Below are 23,830 nucleotides of genomic sequence, written 5' to 3'. Positions count from 1 at the left end.
TATCCAGTATTCGGCAGATAGTAGATTCGAACCCCACTATGGGCAGCCCTGAAAATGGTTTTCTGTGGTTTCCCATTTTCACACCGGGCAAATGCTGGGGCTGTACCTTAATTAAGGCCACGGCCACTTCCTTCCCACTCCTAGCTATTCCCTGTCCCATCGTCGCCATAAGACCTATCTGTGTCGGTGCGACGTAAAGCAAGTAGAAAAAAAAAACGTAAGTGCAATGAACGAGCTACTGGCTCTGATGAACTAAGTGCAGACATGATTAAAGCTGCTGGCCCACAAGGAATTCAATGGTAATATGGAAGAATAAAATAATTCCGTATGACTGGAAAAAGGATGTTATAGTTCCCCTGTTCAAGAAAGGAAGTAAAAAAAAAAAGTGCAGGAACTATAGAGGGATTACCTTACTGTCCCATGGTTTACAAATATTTAAGATTCTTGAGAAAAGATTAAGTACAATTATTGAATCCCAACTGCAAGAAGAACAATATGGATTTAGGAAAGATAAATCAACTACAGACCTCATATTCACACTGAAAATGATATCAGAAAAGCACTGGGAGAAAGATCGTAACTTGACATTTTTGTTTCTAGACATAGAAACTTGACATTTGTGTTTCTAGACATTTAAAAAAAAAAAACATTCAAAAGAGTCCCTAGAACAACTATATGGGAGTGTCTTAAAAAGAAGAATGTATCTATGGAACTCGTTCAGAGAATAAAAATGCTTTATGATGACTGCTATAACTGTGTTCAAGTAGGAAGTGTATATTCAGATTGGTTCCAGACACCTAGAGGAGCGCAACAAGGCAGTGCCCTTTAACCATTACTATTCATCACCATCATAGATGAAATCATAAAAGAAGTGAAGCAGAACACCAACATGGATCTTAAAGCATTTGCTTTTGCAGATGATATAGTTATCTGGGGAAATAGCGAGATGGAAGTCCAGGAAAGGCTGAACGCCTGGAATGATCATCTGAAAAAATATGGACTGAAAGTAAGTGCTACAAAAATTGCTGCAATGTCTGTTAATAGAGAGAGAAGTAAAGATAATATAATGCTGGAGGGTGTACAATTGGAAACAGTAAACTAGTAGCAGTACCTTGGATGCATAATATCAAGTGACAACAGAATACAGCTTGAATTAAATAACTGTATTCATAAATCCAGTCAATTCTATCAGCAAGTCCGATATCTGCTCTAGAATAAACAAGTACCACTAAGATGAAAACAAACTCTGTTTTGAACATACTTTGTCCCTATATTGACTTATGGGTTGGAAACATGCACAACTACCAAAAAAGAAGACAGCAGACTTCAGGCTTCATAAATGAAGTTTCTAAGCAGTATGCTTCAAAACCCTAGGAAAGACACAGTAAGAAATGAGAAGATTAGAGAACAAGCTAGAATAAATCAGTCCCTGAAGAAGACCAGAACTAGGGCACCTCTGCGATGGTTTGGTCACGTCAAACGTATGGCAGAAAGAAGAATTGCCAAACAATGGTTGCATATTGAGATTACTGTAAAGAGACCTCTTGGAAGATCTAGGAGGAGATGGCTGGACCAAGTTAAGCAATATATCACATCCAAAGGAATCAACTGGGATGAAGTCTTGAAGGAGCAGTGGACTAAAATGGAGAACGCTCGTAAACCACAACCGGGAAACTTGAGTGGACACTTTGTGATGATGATCCACAAACATCATAACATTCATTCATTCTTTCCCCTACATAATCTTCTCATGCTGCCTTTATGAATTCATCTATCACAACAGTAAAGGTGACAGCATACTCCCTTGGCAAACCAATCAGTTCTACTCACTGTGTTTTCATGCAGCTGTAACAGTTATCATACAGTATATTGCTTTTATCACTGTTATTAGCTCCTGTGTGTCAGGCTTTCCCAAACTTTTCATCTGAGGATGCTGTCGTGTGCCTTTTCTAAGTCTATGCAAGTCACTATAGCCTTTTGACTATAAAGTATTTATTCGCATAATTTTCCCTCCCTGTTTTTTAGAACAAAAACTTGGAGGAAAAAAATATTGCATATCCCCCACCTTATCTGCGGTTTCCAGTAGTTGCGAACCACAGATTTGGTCTTCAGGATTCATATATAACAAATTTCAACTTGTGTGTTTGGGAAGTTCCACCTTTCCACCACTTTAATATATCATACGATTTTATTAGATTACAGCAACATTAATCTATTTAAATTTTGTTGTTGTTGTTGTTGGTACATGTTTCGTTTTCCATGGAAAACATCTTCAGCCGTGATCCTGGATGATAGTTAAAATATACACAAAACGCAAGTAACATAGATAAAACACAATATTAAAAACAACTTGTCCTTGGCTAATAAAATGCTTGTTCTTAATATTATGTTTTACCTATGTTACTTGTATTTTGTGTATATTTTAACTATCGTTTAAGATCACAGCTGAAGATGATTTCCATGGAAAACGAAACATGTATCAACACACACAAAAAATATATATATCTATATATATAACAACTCCACCATGAATTGAGATGAAATTTATCCTGTGATTCATACCGATGTATGGGAATCGGGAACCAGTTCGAAAATTCCATTTCATGTTTCCCGTGCTAGGAGAGGAGGAAATGACTGATTACTCAACATTCCAGCGCCTGTGACTGCCAGCCATAACTCGCCCTTGTTATCAGTTGTGACTAGCACATGTACAGTAATCGCTAGAGGCACCTGTCTGTGGTAAAAATGTTTGCCTCATTTCGTAATTTAAAAAACGTTATTTCGGTACATTTTTTTGCTATTCTTCTTCTTCTTGCATTCCGGCCTTCTAAGAACCAAGTTACAATTTCAATTGTTCCTCCTTAGTTGTTCTTTCCTTTTCTTCCAGTATTCTTTCATTGTTTCACTGTGTTTCTTTTTCCTGTCTTCAGTCCACTTTGTGCCTGTTTTCCTTTCTTTCCTCCCTAGGAATCTTTCCATTTGTAGGACTTTCTTTCTAAAAATCTTTTTTTCCAATAATTCTTCATCTCGTATGTTGTTCCTTTCCAGGTCTTTCTTGACTTCTTGAATCCAGGTGGTAGTTGATTTCTTTTCCCAAAGGTACTTGAAGATTCGTTTAGTTAGTCTATTGTCATCCATTCTGTAAATGTGTCCAAGAAATAGCAATCTCCTTTTTCTTATTGTTTCTGATATGTTTTCTACGTTCTGGTAAATTTCATTGTTACTTCTTAATTTCCAAAACTCTGCAATTCTTAGAGGACCTAATATTTTCCTTATAATTCTTCTTTCTAATATTTCTAATTTATCAAGCTTGTAGTTCAGTGCTAGACATTCGCTGGCATAAAGGCATTGTGGTTTCACTACTGTGTGTGCTTTAAGTTTTCTTGATAAGCACTTTTTGTTGTAAGTATTCTTAGTTATACCGTATGCTCTTTCCATCTTTTGTATCCTCTCCTCTATAGCAGATTTTTCTAAACCATTTTCTTGAATTGTCTCGCCCAAATATTTGAATTTCTTTACCTTTTCTATTTGACCAAAATCCGTTACTAAAAACTTCGGGGCACTCTTTATATTCGTCAAAAATTTTGTTTTCTCGGCAGAGATTCTCAAGCCTGTCACGTTGGTTGTCTTTTCAAGGAGATTGACTTGCATTGCTGCATCTGTAAGGCTTTCTGAAAGTATGGCAAAGTCATCTGCAAATGCTAGGCAATTTATTGCAACACCTTTGTTCTTCTTCCCCAGCATGAGTGGCAATATTTTAGTTTCTCTCAGTTTTTCATTCCAAATTCTTAGAATTTTCTCCATGACACAATTGAAAAGGAGTGGAGATAGACCATCGCCCTGCCTGACACCTGTATTTATTTTGAAAAGCCGAGATACTTCACCCATAAATTTTACTTTCGAGATAGTGTCTGTAAGTGTTTCACGAATTAGGTTTGCCAATTTAGTTTTAACTCCAAATTCACGGATTACTTTATCTAGGGTTTCCCTATCAACAGAGTCAAAAGCTAAATTTTATATGCACTTTTCAGCTTTAAAGTTAATCCAAATGGTGGCTGACAGCATATTTGCAGCAAAACATCGTATTTTTTTTTTTTTTTTACTTATGTACAAGAAACATGAGAGTTATGATTTTGTTAAAAACATATATCAAAGGAAGAATGTTTGGAAAAAACCCTGCCTACGTACTTAATTTACACATCAGTCTCAAAAATACAGAGATACCGTGATTTCCATATTACTGAGAGTCAGAGCTATTCTCTTGCCAGATATATTACAGTATGTTGAAAATGGCCTCTCACTATCAACATTACTGACTGGGATCCATAAAACCTTCACTACAGCTTCCACAAAATGTCCGTATGCTCATTTCAAGGAAAGAAGAATGGCAGTCACCTGCTCCTCATGAAGTACAAACTAGATCCCTAAACACAGATATTCTGATGTTGAAAGTTCTCATAGGATGGATGAGAGACTTCATTTTAAAAATCACATTTCCTTATGCTCCTTGAATCCAAAAGTGATTCCATAAAATTTTGTCAGTTATTTTGTGATGTTGCTTAAAGGTAAATAGTTTCACATTTTGAGCCAAATTTGTAAAATTTTGTAAAAAATTAAAGATTATGTGCTTCACGAAAACCAGGTGCCCTTAGTAACCGCTTTCAACAGTGTTCTTATGTGCGAATTGTTGTGCAAAATGTTAATGACATGATGGGAAAGAAAAACAGTAGTTACGACCCACAATTTAAATTGTCTGTAATAGAATTTGCCAAAAATAATGGCAATCGTGCTGCATCTCGTGAATTTTCCATAGCACCATCACACGTGCGTTACTGGCGGAAGCAGAAAAAAGGAATTACAGTGTACAAAGAAAACAACTTTACCATTTCGGGGACCAAAAACCGGAAAGCATCCAGAAATTGAAAAGGAAGTTGTTTCTTCTGTAAATCAATTGAGAAATGATGACTTTTCAGTTTCCCACGAGATGCTCCAGTTCGAGGCTGCAGAAGTAGGAAAAATCTTGAAAATTCCTGATTTTAAAGCAAGCAGAGGGTGGCTTTGTCGGTTCATGAAAAGGAACAATCTTTCTCTTCGAAGGACATCTCTATGCCAGCGACTTCTGAACGACCACAGTGAAAATATCGTGCAGTTTCACAGATTTGTAATTAGAAAGCGGCGCAATTACAATTACCTGCTATCGCAAATTGGAAATGCAGATCAAACTCCGATTTTCTTTGATATGCTGAGAAATACAACAATTACCAAAAAGGGAGCATCCAGAGTAGTCATGAGGACTACTGGTGCAGAGAAACTTCGCTGTACAATTATGCTGGTTGTTACTGCGGATGGGCAAAAACTTCCTCCCCATTAATTTTCAAGAGAAAAAGAATTCCTAAAGGGAAATTTCCTTCCGGTGTGCACATTCGTATCCAGGAGAAACGATGGATGATGGCGGATCTCATGAAGAATTCGTTGTGTGTTGTGTGGGGAAGATGGCTTGGCCATCTCTTAAACCACAGGTATCTCCTTGTTATGGACAGTTTCCGTGGCCAACTTGTTGATGACGTTCGCCAAGAAATGGTCAACCACAAGACTGATGCTGCAACATTTCCTGGTGGCTTGACATCACTCTTGCAGCCTCTTGATATAAGCATAAAAAGGCCATTCAAAGACAAGGTGTGGCAGGTATAATCGGAATGGATGACGGGAGGTTCTCATACTCTGATGCCTATCGGGAAGATCAAGAGGCCTTCAATAGAATTTATATGTGAGTGGATTGTTCGTGCTTGAGGACTGATTTCACAAGACATTAATGTGAAAAGTTTCAAGACAACTCACTTTCCCAACGAACTCGATGGAAATGAAGATGACTGCATCTGGGAGATGGAAGAGAATGGGAGTGATTCATCGCAGGCGACTTCGAAGGAAAGTGACGATGGATGAAATGGTAAGTGTATTACTTTGAAGTGAAATACATATTACAGTAGGCAATTTTATAGACTTTACCTTAATGCAGTATTCTAATTTATTTCAGGTATCTGGCTCCTATCTTCAGCGAATTCTCACGTGACATTAAAAGACGATGGTTTCCGTATAATTATTGCTAGGGAACGTATTATTGCCTTAATATTTTATTACAATTAATTGTGTTACAATACATATTTTCAATTATTTTGTACTCTTTTAGGTTTAAATAAATTTTGTAACTTAAGTAAGATAATTATGTTCGATTTTCTTATTACCATTTTAAATTTAGATCCAAATAATTTTTCCTCCCCATTTACGAGGTCGGAAAAAAGTAGAAAAAGGGGGGAAATTATGTTAGTAATGCGGTTTTCCTGTAAACTAGTGGACCCGAGCTGCTCCGCAGCATTCCTCATAAATAGGTCAGATAACTCGTCTTAATATGCCTGTCTTAGTCATATTGTTTTGCTTGCCCTTTCCAATGGTTTTATGAACATTTAATACAGGTACAGAATGACCGATTCATTCGTAATTTAGTTTATAACACTTTTTTCCATGCAATGTTCTCTGTGCTTCGACCATTCGGGCGTATCTGGATCTTAACATTTTCAAACGAACTTGCCCGAGATAGTGCAACCTACAATTGGCCGTGACTGAATACTTGTTCGGGTAAGTAGCCACCCACTTTTTCAAGAGGCTGTCCCTGTGCTTTATTACGGGTAATGGTCATACAGAATGCTTCCCGTCCGTGCGTACGTAGACTGTTTACTCTTAGCAGCATGTAAGTTATTAGGAATCCTCTGCCATCTGTTGAGTATATTCAGAAACTGGGTAAGATCAGAGAATCAAAGAGTATCTAGCAGAGAATAGTATTCTTCCATCATCAGACAAAGTGTATACTCTCTGGCTTGACAGGTAGTACCTTTAATGGAAGTGTCAGTCGCTTAGCAACCTTTTAAGTAACGAATGTGTTGCAGGTTAGGGTAAGCCTTCGCCCGCAACTATTGGAGTGATCATTTAATGATTTGATCTTGAAAATAAATATATTTCCGTTGACTTTTCAAGAAATGCAAGATTTTTCCTGCACTATTGAGACGATTTGGAAGATTTTGGTACAAACCGCACCTAATAACTCTCTCTGGTTTAAAAGCTTGAGTTTTGTAAAACACACATGTTAACGTCTAATACCTGCAAGACCTAAGACCTGCAAATAAATTTACTTCCCTGAGTATTACAGTTACCCCACACTCATGCTTAGCCATGTTGGTGATACTTAGTTGCTTCAAGAATAGGAAAACAAGATAGAAATATACTTCATACTTTCGATGATAGGCAACACCTCAATCAAAAGAGAGAATTTGCAGAAAATCAGTCTTGCCAACTCCAGTGTCTGCTAGCTACCTAACACACACAGGTGGAAGAATGGAAGCCATAGAGCCAGAAGATGCAAACAGTTTAATTACTAAGTGATAATGGAAGGAGAAATCCAACAAGGCACAGGATTTATCTACACTTAAACATCTACGTAGATTTTACACTATTATTATTATTATTATTATTATTATTATTATTATTATTATTATTATTACTATAATTCTGAAGCCAAAAACATGCAAATTTACAGTTAATGTACAAGTCAGTTTAAAGTACAGTAAAACCTCGTTACTCTACAGGGGACAAGCTAAAAGAACGTGTTATGTGAGAAAACGTCCTACTGAATGCACAAATAATAACTATCCAAGAGGGATATGGAAACACTAGATACATTCTTTTTCCCAACATGATGGCATTTTACATTGTGTATCCGCGGGCGTAGTCAAAATTACGAAGCGTGTTTTTTAAGTAAGGTCCGTTAGACACTAGTAGTTTGCGTGCATATCGCAACGAGCATGTGCGTCGTGTACCGGCATGCCTCGGGAAAAACTGTGCTCAGTTTCAGGTCTGTAGCTAACCTGTACGGTTCTGTTCTGAGTTTTCAAAATGTTTAAGACATCAACTCGCCCACCGCGTGTGAGATTCGGTCAGTGATATGGTTTTTGTCAGCAAGGAACCTGTCTGCTGCAGAAATTCATCGACAGATTTGCGAAGTGTACGGTGATACTGTCACGAGTGAAAGCAAAGTGCTTAAGTAGGTACAACAATTCAAAGATGGCCGTGATAACGTCCATGATGAGGACTGCTCCGGTCGCCCTTTGATTACAGACAATTTGGTGGCTTCAGCTGAAGCAAAGATTCGTGAGAACAGGTGCTTCACAATAACAGGCATCTCAAACGAATTTCCTGATGTGTTGAGATCAGTGCTTTACAACATTGTTTCTGAACACCTAAAGTTTAGGAAACTGTGCTCCTGTTGGATCCCGAAACTCCTAACAGAGGACCACAAAAACCAAAGATTTGAGTGTGCGATGAAGTTCTTGACTCGTTATGACGAAGAAGGTGATGGTTTCTTGAGTCAGATCGTAACTGGAGACGAAACAAGGGTTTCGCATATCACGCCTGAATCGAAGCAACAGAGCATGGAATGGAGGAGACACACACACTCGCCTGGAAAGGTGAAGGCCAAACAGACTCTGTCCCAACGCAAAATCATAGTGTCGGTGTTTTGGGATAGGCATGGTGTTTTGTTGGCAGACTTCATGCAACGAGAAACCACTATCAATGCAGAAGCATACTGCCAAACCCTGAGAAAGCTACGCAGAGCGATTAAAACAAAAGACGCGGCATGCTGACAAATGGAATTGTCCTTCTCCATGACAATGCAAGACCTCTCACTGCAGGTCAGACCTGCGATTTATTGGACAGTTTTGGCTGCCTGATCTTGCGCCGAGCGATTACCATCTGTTCCTCCACCTCAAACATCACCTCAGTGGCAACCATTACAATGACGACGACATGAAAAGAGCAGTGAACTCTAGGTTATCGGAGCAGGAGGGCAAGTTTCTATGAATAGGGCATTTTAAAATTGGTTACGAGGTATGATAAGCGTTTGAACAAACTTGGCAACTATGTTGAAAAATAGAGAGAAGTATGTACTTTCTGAAATAAATTTACTTTTTTGAAATAACCTTTCATTGTGTATTTATTTTCAAAAGGACCTTACTTAAAAAACACGCCTTGTATTTCTACCATTTCTAAAGGTGAGTGGAGAATATTAAAAGGTGTGAAAAACATGAGAGAAAAAATATGAAAACCTTTTCCACTGGGGATTATAAAATAACAGGGCACTGAAAGGTGTCAAAAACACCAGACAACAAATATGAAAACATTTTCAAGGGGCGGCCTATAAAAATACCAAAGTATTATTGCAGATCACACTCTTTCTAAAACAAATGGTAGATGATTTTTATTTAGGACCAGTGGGTTATTAAACATTATTTTCTGGTCACACACTTAGACAATGAATTGGAGGTTACACTCGACCTCAACCATGTGCGACTGGAACTTCGGCTGCCATTTTGAATTGACAACTCTTCGATTCGACCAACTTGAATAATTGAGTCAAAACTTGAAGGTGTGAGTTTTAACATTCACGCTACTTCTGCGCGCTTAAAGATGCGGATGCCAGTCCACTTTCTGATAGATTTTAATCTTGTCTTCATTAATAAGGAATTTCACGACTTTTTCCGAGTCCACAACTAAGCTGTCACAAGACAAATATGCACCTCACACTTCATACGATTATGTTGCTAATCCAGATGTAGGCTATCAGGCGACAAATGTTCTCTACCCTTCACTGTACCACTCAACACAAAATAAATTTCTCATTTCTGAATGGAAAGTGACAAGCACAAACAGACTCAATGTGTTATTCAGCAATCTCCCTGCTAACTGGCAAGCAAAACTGAAGATTCCTGAGGCTAATGGCCTGCTGTCTGAAGTTGCAACTTATCCTGTGAAGTTCAGCAATTCAAGGCCGTATCATGCAACTGTGGCGAGGGCTCTTTACCCGAGTTGGAAATCACGTTCCTTTCACAAAGGGATAACACGAAAAATGTGATCATACTAAGCGGTAATAGTGAAAATTTTTGACGTGATAAGTGAAGTATTTTTATGTAGATTTAATACAATAAGAATCGGGACGTGCTAAGCGGGAGAACGTGTTAATGAGGAACACAATGAGGTTTCACTGTACACAAAACATAACATGTGAGATCACATTACACATGCCCAGTATTTTGCAATGTCCAATGCACTCTGAGTGGCTTGTTGGAGATCTGTGCAGGAAGTTGAGTACAGAGGGTACTGAAGCATGTGGCTAGTGGTTTGTTTTTTTCCACATTCACACCGTGTTAACGCTTGCGCTGAACCCCCATTTCTTCAAGTTATCCCTGGATCTTCCCACTCCTGCTCATAGCCTGTTCAGGGACTTCCACACCAGCCAGCGTTCATTATGTTCAGGCGGCAACTGCTCTGCTGCTAGCATCCATCCACAGAGGTGAGGGGTCCTCTCCTTCCACAGCTCCAGTCTTGCCTTCTCTAGTAAGACAGTAAGCACCTCAGATGTCCTCAGGCAGCTCTTCCCAGATCTCAGCCATTGCTAAGAAGCACTATGTGCCTGCAGCAGGTGGGCGTCTCCCAGAAGATTGCGACCCACTTAAGAGTTAAGATGCAAACGGGTGTTCCTTGGGTAAGGGCAAAATCACCAGCTAATCCTTTCATAACCGAAACATCATCTTGGTCCTTTTCAGGACCACAGTTAATCGTCATCTCAGTGAATATAGAAGGTATATCACAACCAAAGGAGGAACTTCTACAAGATTTGTGCAGGAAAACCAAGAGCGATGTACTGTGCATACAGGAGACTCATAGAAGCTATGAAATGTGTAGACAGAGAATAAATGGAATGCGACTGGCTATCGAAAGAACCCATCACAAATACGGAAGTGTTATGTTTGTCCAATGGGACATACAGGTTATATCAACAGCCTTCACTGATGAAAATGATCTGGAAGTTCTAACTCTGGAAAGTAAAGGCTGTACAATCACATCCATATACACTGTACTATCTAACTTGATAATATTCACAGACAATCTTCAACAATTGGCAATTTTCAAGAATACTGAAGAATGAGTAGCATGGAGGTGGGAAATTTAATTTTCATGAGAACTACTGGCTTGACATATTCTTAAATCACAAAGTATAAAACATAAACTACACTAGGGAAGATCTTACATTTTTAATTACACTGAATAAGTACAGAATTCAAGTAATATACCCAGTGCAACTAAACCCTTGAACAAAACTTTAGGAGTGAATTGCTTATATAGAGAAGAAACTAATGTAATAGGTCAGCAATAAGGGTCCAGAAATGTTTAACTGCTGAGTTATCTGTTTCTATTAAGGTAGAGCACTTCAACATGCCTTACATGTTGGAACTCAATCCGAGACACTTCTTAAACACACTGGATAAATTGATGTTGACCTGAATACGGCTTGAAGACCTACAAATGATTGCTATAGTGTTGCAGCCACATTTGATAGGTTTGTTTGAGGTTTGACACATGATGATGCTCCCACAAGTTTCAGCCTTTGAGCCTGCAAACACATTAATGTACATTGTTAAGAAGGAAGCTTTTTCTTTTCAGTGTTGACTCCTTTAACACGTTAAGTGCGGATCAATTAAGAGATGAAAGTATATGATTTTCCACCTGTTCAATACAAATTCAAATGTGATATACACTGAAATGTCACATTTTATTCATAAATATTAGTGACCAGTTTCGGCATATTTATGCCATCATCAACCTAAAGTTAGATACACAAGGACATAAGTAAATTACATACATGTCATTACACAAATAAACTTTCTACCATATTGGCAATTCATAATAGCGTTGATATACATAAAACCCCGAATGTATAAAACTCTCAAATATACCTCTTATAAAATTTACGATAAAGGTAAAATGATCCATTTATAGTTCTGTGATATCTATTATCTAGTGATGTTTTGTGTTACAATTGTGTGTGAAACAACAAAAGACGTCTTTCAAAATATTTCTGTCTGAACAGCTTATACATCTAATAAAATTTGGAGTATTGACATTCTTATAGTATTAAAATTTTAAACGTTCTATCACGTAAAAATACTCATGTAAATAAAATTAATAACAGTGTCCAGTATTGTTATATTGTAAAAGAGTGGCTGAGGCCGTAGTTTGACGAGTATGAGTTCACAAAACATTATGTCATCAGGTGGTGAAATGGAATTCTAGAGATCTTGATTCAAAACGGACCTCACGCACCACATATCGGCAGAAAGCTAAAGAGGAACTAGTGCGGGATACAGCGAGCGATGTATCAGGCAGCAAGCTGCAAGTACTAACCACACACTAACTCACATGTTCTTTTTACTTCTGAGATTTAGCAACTTAAAATCATCTGGCAACCTGACAACTAAGCTATCGCTATATTTCAAACAAGATTTATTTGATTCTTGAAGCTGACCAATTTAACTTGGCTTACCACCTATATTCTAATGAGGAACTATTTTTAACAAACTTTAAAATACGAACAGCTGTTCTCTTTTACAATATAACAATACTGGACACTGTTATTAATTTTATTTACATGAGTATTTTTACGTGATAGAACGTCCAAAATTTTAATACTATAAGAATGTCAATACTCCAAATTTTATTAGATGTATAAGCTGTTCAGACAGAAATATTTTGAAAGACGTCTTTTGTTGTTTCACACACAATTGTAACACAAAACATCACTAGATAATAGATATCACAGAACTGTAAATGGATCATTTTACCTTTATCGTAAATTTTATAAGAGGTATATTTGAGTTTTATACATTCGGGGTTGTGTGAATATCAACGCTATTATGAATTGCCAATATGGTAGAAAGTTTATTTGTGTAATGACATGTATGTAATTTACTTATGTCCTTGTGTATCTAACTTTAGGCTGATGATGGCATAAATATGCCGAAACCGGTCCCTAATATTTATGAATAAAATGTGACATTTCAGTGTATATCACATTTGAATTTGTATTGAGCAAGTGGAAAATCATATACTTTCATCTCTTAACCGTAAATCTTTTTTCAATACGGACCAGTTATGAAATTTTTAACATTAAATAAGTGCGGATCATGCGCTAGGCGCTAGTTTATAAGCATATGTGGAGAACGCGCCTAGCGCGTTATGGGACGGGTGCTAGGAAACGTGAATTATAGGCTTCCCGAATGGTAAGAAAGACTCTCCTTGTCATCCCGCACATCGTGTAAGACCAATCTACCAGGAGGTTCATCCGTAGCCACATTTACGCATGCTATTCCGTTTCCCGCATATTTCCTCTCCGCAGTTTTCGTCATACATCATCATTCTTCAAAGATAAGACACTGAATTTTCTGTTTATTATTACTTCAAAAGAATTACGCATGATTCCGCTTTTGAAATAAATTCCACTACTGCAATAAGTTCAGTGAGAGGACTGAACTTGTGTTTGTCATTTATTCTTCCATCACCTTTATGAGCCATGAAAGAACTTTTAGTAATCATTTGTGACTGAGTCATGATCCTTATGTTATAATTTTATTTATATTTTGTTCAGATGGCTGACAATGCAGTTCTTTCAACATCACGAGGTCCACCAAATAAATAGTGCGCTTCGAAAGAAGAAATAACGCCTCGGCAGTTGGCAGTTCTGCAATGATAAAGACATTGTGACGTAAAATTGTATAATAAAGAAGTGAAAATATGAACATATTTATGTTTGTAATAATATTTATGCATTTGTTCGTTATCTGTGGTAAATAATGCACAGTAAACTACCCACGCGCCTGGCATGTGATCCACCCGATGACCAGTATTACGTCTCGATTTCAACCACCGTGCGGGTCACGTACCAGGCGCGTGAGTGGGATAAGTCCAAGAGTTCGATATAACTCTTCCTACCAATGTTCAAAACTCTAAGGCCCGGTTTCATCAACACATGTTAAATATATACTAACAAGTAGTTAGTTAATACGGAGTTAGAAATTTAACATCTTGTTAGGTTTCTTGCGTTTCATCAAACTTTTCTTGTGAAATGTTAACTAATCGACTGTTAACTCTCCCAATATTGCGAACTGGTGCGAATCAAGGAGGCAGTGGTACGAACATGCTGTTTTACAGCGCGCTCCGATGCGCTTTTGTTTGAGCACAGCTGTAAAATATGGCGCGTGAAGTGAAACGGAATCGTAGTTCTAATTTTTCCTCCTTCGAAAAAGAGTTGTTAATTGAATTATACTCCGCACGGCCTTACTTCTAAATTGAAGTTTCGCAAAACAAATGAGCATCGCCTTCCCTCTGTTGCCAGCGCGCTACGCCTGCGAGAACAGCTGATGCAATATGACCGCGGTAAACAGCCCTTCTAATTGTAACACAGTAGTCAGAAAAACGAATGAACATGGATTGAAAACAAATTCACAAGAACCACACTTTCTAACAATATCTGGCACTAAAAGAGAATATATTATTAACAATAAAAGGGAATGAGGAAATAACACATCACTAACGGCTAATGGCTGGCACAGAAAGGAGGTTATGGCCTACAAAGGGAACACTACTGATCTCAGAGTCACTGGGACCCTCCAACAATATGAAAAACACACTAAATATTGAAGGAAAATGCAAAAGATCGCGATCCGTACCGAATACCAAACACGTTGAGCGAGATAGGTTAACCACGTGGCGAATGTAAATATTAGAGTTGGCAACTGGGTTTCGAGATCGTGCTCTGCCGATATAAATCGATATGAATGGCAGCTTGGGATTGGTTGGATGTCTATGCTTCAGCGCATAACCACCAGACAGAGCCAAAATCTGCTAAAACGTCAATTTAGAAGTAGAGCCGTACGGAGTATAGTTATTAAATATATATAAGTTATTGAGTGCAAGCGCACAGATGGCTTGACGATAAAAGAAAAGGACGAGGCGCGTGTAAAGTCCGCGAGGGTCAATGGGGTTAACAGATACTTTTTTTTTAGCGGGTATCCGCTGTTACCTAACAAAATCACTTCGTTAATTGTCCCACTTCAAAGTGTGCTCCGATATGGGAGTTATAAATATTGTATTGTCGTGTGCAGAACCAGACCACCTAGCAAGTATATCCCTGATTTGGAGGTTAGGCTCACGAATCACCTGAACATTAACAGAGAAATATCCTTTTTGATTACGATATATTTCGGCCCAATTGCTTCCAGGTGTGCAATCTATTGCACGTAGAACAAACACCAGGAAAACGGCTTATTTCATAGAAGTCGCGGATAATTTGCTGACACTCTTCTACTGAAGGGAATGTTACATACCTCCTTCTCATGGTTGCTATTGCTGCAGACACTCAACAAACAACTCTACTAGCAGTGGCTTTAGAAATTCCAGCATAGTCTCCAACCATTATGTGAAAATAACCAGTAGCAAAAACTCGTAATATTATCAGTACCTGCAACATTGGAGAAAGAGGTATGTTTCTCTTCGTAGGATATTCTAACCTCACTTGAATTTCGTCAACAACCTTAGCAACGACTGTTTTCGATAACCTGTATCTATGAAGAAATTTCGGATCCGTCAAATTTTCAAAGTCATTACGTCGCTGAACTCTTCTTCGATCAGGATTGTTTTGTAAAAGATCTAAATAGAGCAATTCCGCCTCGAAAGCGCGATTCACAGCAGCCATTTTGGGACAGGTTGCTAAATGCTAATGTTAGCCATTTAACATTGGAAATGGCTGATGTTAACTTTAATACGCTGTTTAACATTTGTTAATGTTAACATTTGTTGATGAAACGCAAATTTTCTGAAATGGTATGTTAAAATGATTTAACACCTTGTTAAGTACTAACATGTGTTGATGAAACCGGGCCTAATTATTACAACTTTTAAAGAGTTCCACGCAAATATCTTGCTCACGTTGATGGGTATATCATGCTCTACAAGTACGCAGTGAACGTGTTAATAAAAACAGTTTTTCAGTCTGTCGAAAATACAAAATGTAACACTATAACATACCTGTAAATGTACATTGTTTATAGGTATAATATAGTGTTACATTTCATGTTTTTGACAGACTGGAGAACTAAGTTGTATTAATGTACGATATCATGAGCAATGGATAAGTAGAGGTCAATTTAGTACTTGGCACCCCACGCTTTCCTGATTAAAACCCAGAGGACGTTTTCCTGGAGGATACTTGAAGTATTTGGAGTATTCAATAGCAGTGTATGATGCAACTCTCCAGGTTTGAATTGTGGTTGCCTATCAGGCAGAGTGTACCACAACAGGCGTTTTTCAGCATGTTCAAAACTCAATGAGAAGATGAGAAGAGGCCTGAATTTTGAACAGTGTGTTCCAGCATGTGTTAAACTCATTGGCAATGACATATACGGACGTTATGTAGCTTGACGGCTCGCAGCCGTGGAGCTGAACACGAGCAGCTTTGAGCATGTATTTCAGACGTTTGCCAAGAGATGGCACTGATGTATTATATACCGTTGGAAAGAAGAATTGATTTTCTCGCAATGGTGATTGTGTTCTATTATCTTGAACAGTTCTCATTATAACTGACCTTGAAATGACACAGCTTGACGGCACGAAGCCATGGAGCAGATATGAGTAGATTTGAGCGCGTATTTCAGACGTTCATCAAAACTCTATTATATACCGCCAGAAACAGGAAGACTTGCTCTTTCTTGCAATGGTAGTTGCGTTACATTATCTCTAACAGTTTGCATTATAATCAATCTTGAAAAGTTATTCCTGTTGAGTCTGTCTCTATTCACAGTGAGCAGATGAGTAGCATGGTGCGTAAAAGGCAGTTGTTAGCTATTGGTGATCTACCGGATATTCTGAACAGAAGTGATGATGAAAGCGAGTCAGTAATTTCAGTTTGTGAAGAATTATTTAGTGTCAGTGGTGATAGTAACAGTAACAGATCCGAGAAAACTGACAGTGAATTAGAAAATTCTGGTAGTGATGACTCTAATGTTGCAGTGCCGGATGCTAGTAGCACTAAGAAGATGAAAAATGAAACCTATTGAAATGCCAAAATATCCAAAGGTAAGAGTTATAATTTTTTCATTTCATAAATTAAAGACTGAATGGGAAAAGAGTAATATAACTAATAAATTAAATACTAATCGTGGGCATGCGAAGAGCTAGAAAATTAATATGCCAATGGGTAAAAGACATTCGTCACACACGTTAACAAATGTAATTGTGAAAGTATGACTTGTTAGAGTGTATTACGAACGAAGTCCAATAACTCCATAATAATGAATTTCCGGACACATATTGTTATATTTTTTTCCATCTCTCTATACGAGGAATTCATCCCTGATATTTTGCCCAGGAGTTTTTTTACACCCCCTCTATAAAAAGGTGGGAACATAAATACAAAAAACACGATAGATCAGAATCACAAGAGGGAACGGATATTAATTACTTGATTTGTCACTTGTTTGTCCCTTTTGAGTAGAGACGTATCTTACCTGCAGCAGGCTCTTTGACCTCCTCTGGGAACGGTTTCCGATCTCTTCCACCTTCCGGCCGCAATCGGCCGCCTCCAAATCCGCTACCTGGGCCCTCACGTCCTCCTCCTTCTCGACCCCTACCGCCTCGATTCCAGTCTCGACCACCGCCGCCGCCGCCACCACCACCGTCTTCTTCAAAGTGGCCATAGCTACCTCTGTTACCACCAAAACCACCTCCGCCATCTCTGCCACCACCACCTCCTCCTCTCCGGCCACCACGGTCATTGAACCCACCGCCTCCACCTGAAAACAATGAAAAATGCAGAAATTCAAAATACAATTTTGGCACATTATATGTTCATTATCATTGACGAACGTCAGTTTCTAGATGTGATGTACAAACCTCGCCCATCTTTGTCTATGAATCATTCTTCTTACAATATGAAATATAATTTAATTTAAATAAATGCTACCCTTAAGGCAATGAGTCTGTTCGTACTATAGAATATAGATACAAAGGGCACTGGGAAAGTTTTGCAATGTGAGTGAATGCTTTAGACTTTTTCAAAATAATTTCCACCACACTCAATACACTTCTCCCATACATCGAAACCAGTCACTGAACCAACTCTGCCACTTTTCTTCGGTTACATTTTCACACTCTTGATCCCATGCTGCCAGAAGCTCCTCGTCGGATGAAAAACGCTGCCCTTTCAGCTTCATCTTCAGTTCTGGGAAGAATGCAAAGTCACTTGGGGGCAAGATCAGGACTGTATGGAGGGTGATCAAGCACAGTCAACTCTGATCTGGCAAGAAAATCCATTGTTACATTAGGACGTTGTGCTGGAGCATTGTCGGGATGCAAGAGCCTGGATGACCTGAGGCAGACAAGTCTCACGGTATCACTTTTCAGTAACTGTCCTTTGTGTTTCTAGCACAACCTGAGCCCCGTTTAGTAAAGAATACTGCAATCATCCTTTTCTTCAATGACCCTGACTTTCGCACCGTCACAGGAGTACCCTCAGCTTCAAACAGCCACACCTTGTACTGGGATTTTGTTGGGACATTGTAATAATAAAGCCAAGTTACATCACCTGCAACGATGCTATTGACGTTACACAAAGTCCCAGTTTCAAACTGTTTTAGCATTTTTCGGCACCATTTCACTCAAGGTGCCCTTTGTTCTTCTGAAAGTGAATGGGGCACCCAAATGGAACAAACCTTTCTAACATGGAGATGGTTGTGTAGAACTGAATGAATAGCTGGTGCAGGGATGTGGAGAGTCTCTTTTACCTGCTGATATGTCAACCGCCTCTCTTGCTGCAACATTTTCCTCACAGCTTCAATGTTTACCTCTGTCACTGATTCATACGGGCGCCCAGAAAGAGGATCGTCTTCAACCCCAAAATTTCCCCTCTGGAACTCTTTGTACCGGCGGAAAATTGTTGTCCGATGAGGACAGTCTTTCCCCAGCACAGGAGTCATTTTCCCCAGGCACTGGTCAACAGTTAATCCACGAGCAAAATTGTAGCGGATTATTGCACGATATTCACCTTTAGACCACACTGACGTCTCAACTTGCTTTCAATCCCATTGCTTGGTAAGAACTGATGTGAATGTTGCGCCTTGCTATCTTTTAGACCGGTTTTCACCCCTCACCATAACAGGGGTGTCCAGCCAACCGTTTTTCCATATTGCAAAACTTTCCTAGTGCCCTTTGTAGGAGAGCTCAAAAAAATCCAAACTAGAAACAGCTTAGGCTTTCATGGCTGGCGTCTTGATGAATATAGAGGAAGTTATTTTCCAGGCTTGCAAATCTTGGTCAAAATGGGTTACGGGGAGACCTTACCAAGTTTTTAAGCCAAAACGGTCTAAAAACATAATTTTTTTGTGCATGGCCATTTTTAAATGTCATGCTGCTGTATTTAAAAATTCCTTCGAAAGGCCAAGCCCATTTCCTCAATTAATACCTTCAGAATTACACTGTATTTCATAACTCTGCTTTTGAATTTCCAATGATTCCTGGCGTACTGGTCTGTGTTGTCATTTGTGGACAGTTTCCGTAGTTAATTACAAAAAGGAACATTAGAAATAGTCAAATTAACCCTTTCCTCACCATAGACGACACATCATATCTAGCAAAAATGCCCACCACATGTGTCTTGTATTTTTCTTTATGTTTGCTGAGGAACATTTCAATCTTCGAAGTTCAGCAAAGTTTGTGTTAGATTTACCAATAACTGTTAACTGGAAATAGTAAATTAAACCTTGTATATGATGAGGTTTACCATAATGGAATGTACAAACAAATTTTAGTGAAGACCATTCTAATATTTCAACTTTTCAAAGATCGATATTTACAGTTAGAGGTACGTATTTTTTTATATACAGTAAAACCTCATTAAGATGTTTCTGCAGGGGACAAGGGTAAACAGTGTGTTAAGCGAGAAAACATACTACTGAATACATGAATAAAAACTATTCAACAGGCATATGGAAACAGTAGATATGATTTTTTCCGACCTGAAGGCATTTTACGTTGTGCATCCGCGGGTACAGTGAAAACTACAGTATACCTACCATTTCTAAAGATGAGAGGAGAATATTAAAAGGTGTGAAAAACATGAGAAAAACATGTTGCACGGGGGCCCATGAAAATATCAAGCATTATTGTAGGTCCCATTCTTTCTAAAACAAATGGTAGTAGAAGCCTGTTATTTTGGACCAGTGGGTTATTTAACATTATTTTCTGGTCACACTCTTAGACAATTAATTGGAGGTTACACTCGACAATATGAGACTGCCATTAGCCAACAATAAACTATCACACAGTATACAAGACGAAGTTGCATATGAAGCGAAAAAGAATTCAGAAACCCTCCTTAAAGTATTACATAATGATATTCCCATTAATCTTGATAATAACCAAATTAATAAAGATAATAAACAGAACCGCCAAACTCTGTCAACTCAAACAAATACTAAAAACTTCATCTTGTATATCAACGGAATACGAATGTAATTTTCTCATTAACATGAATTCTGGCCTACCCACAGCCAGAGCACTTTCAAAACTCCATAAAGCCAGCCTCCCCATTAGACCGATAGTTGATTACAGACCCAGTCCTTTGTATACAACATCGCAGTTCATTCAGAGATTCTATAAAAGAAATTACCATCTTTTCAGCCAACAAATCTATTAGAAACACTAAAAAATTAGTTAACAACATAAAAATCAACCTTCTTAAAATTAAACCTAATAACTTCATCCATTCATTCAATATCGTTAACATGTATCCCAGCATCCCCTTATCCGAAGTTTCTTCCATTATACAACAGAATCTGACAAAATACAGTAAATTAAGTAAACTTGAAATTGTTGAATTTACACTAGTGTCCAAAAGTTAAGTATAATCACTACATACTGCCTGATAGGAATGTCTAGACGGATTGTTGAACAAACAGAAGCTGACTCACACACCATACGTCACACAACTTGTCCAAAAAACAAAACAAAAAACAACAACAACAAAAAACTTGGCAATGTCTTTCACAACAAAATATACTGTTAATAGGGTGTATGGTTACCCCTAACGGACACATGCTTCACAGTGACGTGGCATCTCTATCAGATGGTCCAAGAGCTCTTGTGGCAGTCTATCCCATTTCTCCGAAAGGGCAATGCGAAGGTCTTGGAGGCTGACAGGATGCAATTCGCCTCCCCAATGCATCCCAAGCATCTTCTATAGGATTCAGATCCGCAGATCTTGCTGGCCAGTCCATGCGATGAATGTCTTTCCCAGCCCGAAATTCAACCATCAGAGCAGCGTGGTGTGGTTGGGCATTATCACCCATTAAGAGGAAGTCTGGACCAACCACACCTCTGAAGAGTCGAACATGTGGTCTCAGTACCTCATCCCCATATCTCCGAGCGTTAAGTGTTCCTCGGACTACCCATGAAGAAGAGCAGGTCCGCACGGTCATTCAATATGATACCGCCCCACACCATGACACCACCACCACCATACCGGTCCCGTTCCATGATGTTCCTGTGGTTGTATCAGCTACCCGGTTCTCTCCAGATTAATGTGTGACAGGAATTGTTCTGCAAACTGAAGCGGGATTCATCTGTGAAGAGCACGTGTCTCCATTCATTCATGGTCCAATTTCAATGTTGACGGCTCCACAGTAAAAAGGCCTGTCCTTGTGGACGCACACCACTGGACGTCGGACAAACAGCCCTGCTGTTATGAGCCTCCGGTACACAGTTTGCTGGGAAGCGGCAACCCGTGAAATGGCTGCAAGCTCCGCCGACAATTGTCTTGCAGGTGCACTCGGATTTCGTCGGGTGGTTAAGGCCAGATATCGGTCCAGCTGTGGGGTGGTTACCCTTGGTTAACTTAGTTCTGGCCTTCGACTAACATCTCCTGTGTCTCAAAATCGTCTCCAAAGCCTGGAAATGACACTTTGTGGTACATTCAAGGATACGACAACTTCGGCCTGTGTCTGGCCTGCTTCCACGTGGCTGAGTATTCTACCCTGCAAAACGGGGTCCAAATGGCGTCGCTGTGCCATTATGTTGTAACGTTCACCACGAGGCTACACTCCGCACACTATATCAGGGCAAACACAACTGAGGGAATATGGGTTAAGAAATGAACTGAAATTTTTATACAAAAATCTTTCCTCAATCATAGTTTATATGAGGCTCACCTCAGAGCTACTGCTCTACTTACTGAAGCCCAATGGAACTTGTTTCAAGAACAGACTTTAAACTGACTTTTGCTAAGTTATCTGATATACTAGCCACAAAACAATCCACACTAGACAAGAAACTCAGAGTACTTCTAGACAAAGCTACCTCTGGAGGTTCTCCAGTCAAACAGACTAGAAATTGGGAACTTACAACTGATCATTTGGCTCAATTCCATCCTCCCTTAATCAACCTCTCCAACATAACTTTGGATGAGGATGAAAAAGCTATTCTCGTTAAAGGCCCAAAGCACAATTGGCCATGTTTAAATTCTGCCAACAGTTACTAAACTTGTCATTGAGTCAGAGATGGCTTTAGTAGAATGCCACATGACCTCCAAGAAGAAATCAGATTTGATGTTTAAAAAAACTTGATAAAACTTTTCTTTCCGAAAAATGTGCATTACTCCCTAATAATAGTAATATTACAGAATCTCTTAAAGTAAGGAAGAAAATTCAGGACCTCAAAAAGAAAGAATCTGTTAATAACCTTATCATCACAAAAGCCGATAAGGGCAATACAACCGTAGTCATGGATAAAACAGATTACACACAGAAAACCAAAGACTTTTTAATAATGATTCTTTTTCAATTATAAAGAAGGACCCTACACAACTCATTCAAGGACAGCTAAAACAAATCTTAAAAGATTCTTCCTTCCTTTTTACAGAACAAGAAAAAGAAAAACAAATGTTATTAACCATGAACCCGAGTTTGCCGACAGCCAGATCACTTCACAAAGTTCACAAGGCTGGTGTCCCCATTCGACCTGTTATAAATTATAGACCCAGTCCTCTCTACAAGCTAGCACAGTTCATTCAAACGTTTCTTGTTAAAAATTACAAATTTCTTCAAATAACTCTATTAAGAACACCACGGATTTAATTGATTGGATCATTTTGTTCTTAGTCCCTTTCACACCATGCACTCTTTCGATATAGTTAACATGTTTCCCAGTATAAATACCAATGTGCTTTTTCCCATCATCAAGAAGAATTTTCTCACTAATAGTCAACTCAGTAAGCTAGAAGTTCTAAATTTTATCAGTCGTCTTAGCTTGCTGATTAACAATAATTACTTTACTTTTGATAATATCATTTATAAGCAGAATGGTTTGGCAATGGGGTCACCGGCCTTGGGGATTTTGGCACACATTTACTTAGATATCCTGGAAAATAATGCTATAGTCAACCATTTAACGTTCAGTAATATTCATTTCTGGGCCAGATATGTGGACGATACTTTCGTAATTCTCGATGAATGGTCCACAGATGCAAAATCTACCCTTGATAATCTCAGCAGTTTAGATCAAGATATAAAATTCAATTTATAATCCGAGAATAATATTCATTTCAATTTATCGCCCAGCTGATCCGAACTTTGTAAAGAAACCACACACTTTGATTAGTGGTTTCTCACCTCTCACAGGTAAGAAACCATCTACTCACGTTGAATTTTTTACACTCTGAACGGAAGAATTGGTACAACAAATTGTTGATCACTCTCTTCTTTTTCATATAAGATCTATAGAAAGCCTACTCAGACTTATCACCATCAGGAATGATTCTTCCCATCCTCAGGCTCATAAAAATGCTACCTACAAAAGTCTGGTTGACAGAGCCTTCGGAGTTCCTATGTCAAAAAAGAAT

General features: G+C 38.6%; 1 protein-coding gene across 3 annotated transcripts in view; it reads right to left on the bottom strand.

Moving 5' to 3' along the window:
* The window catches only part of LOC136886368 (eukaryotic translation initiation factor 4H), a 170,575-nt gene that overhangs the window by 84,646 nt on the left and 62,099 nt on the right, over nt 1–23,830 (bottom strand). For all 3 annotated transcript variants that reach the window (XR_010861780.2, XM_067159110.2, XM_067159111.2), the window contains exon 5: nt 17,448–17,732. Coding sequence is in view for 2 of the 3 variants with exons in the window: in XM_067159110.2 (XP_067015211.1) it covers nt 17,448–17,732 (285 nt within the window). In the remaining variant the exon portion in view is untranslated. The remainder of the gene's footprint in view (nt 1–17,447; nt 17,733–23,830) is intronic.

Source organism: Anabrus simplex, chromosome X (genome assembly GCF_040414725.1).
Source record: "Anabrus simplex isolate iqAnaSimp1 chromosome X, ASM4041472v1, whole genome shotgun sequence".
NCBI classification, from domain to species: domain Eukaryota; kingdom Metazoa; phylum Arthropoda; class Insecta; order Orthoptera; family Tettigoniidae; genus Anabrus; species Anabrus simplex.
Note: the sequence above shows the minus strand (reverse complement) of the source record. Positions and strands in the feature narration are given on the sequence as shown.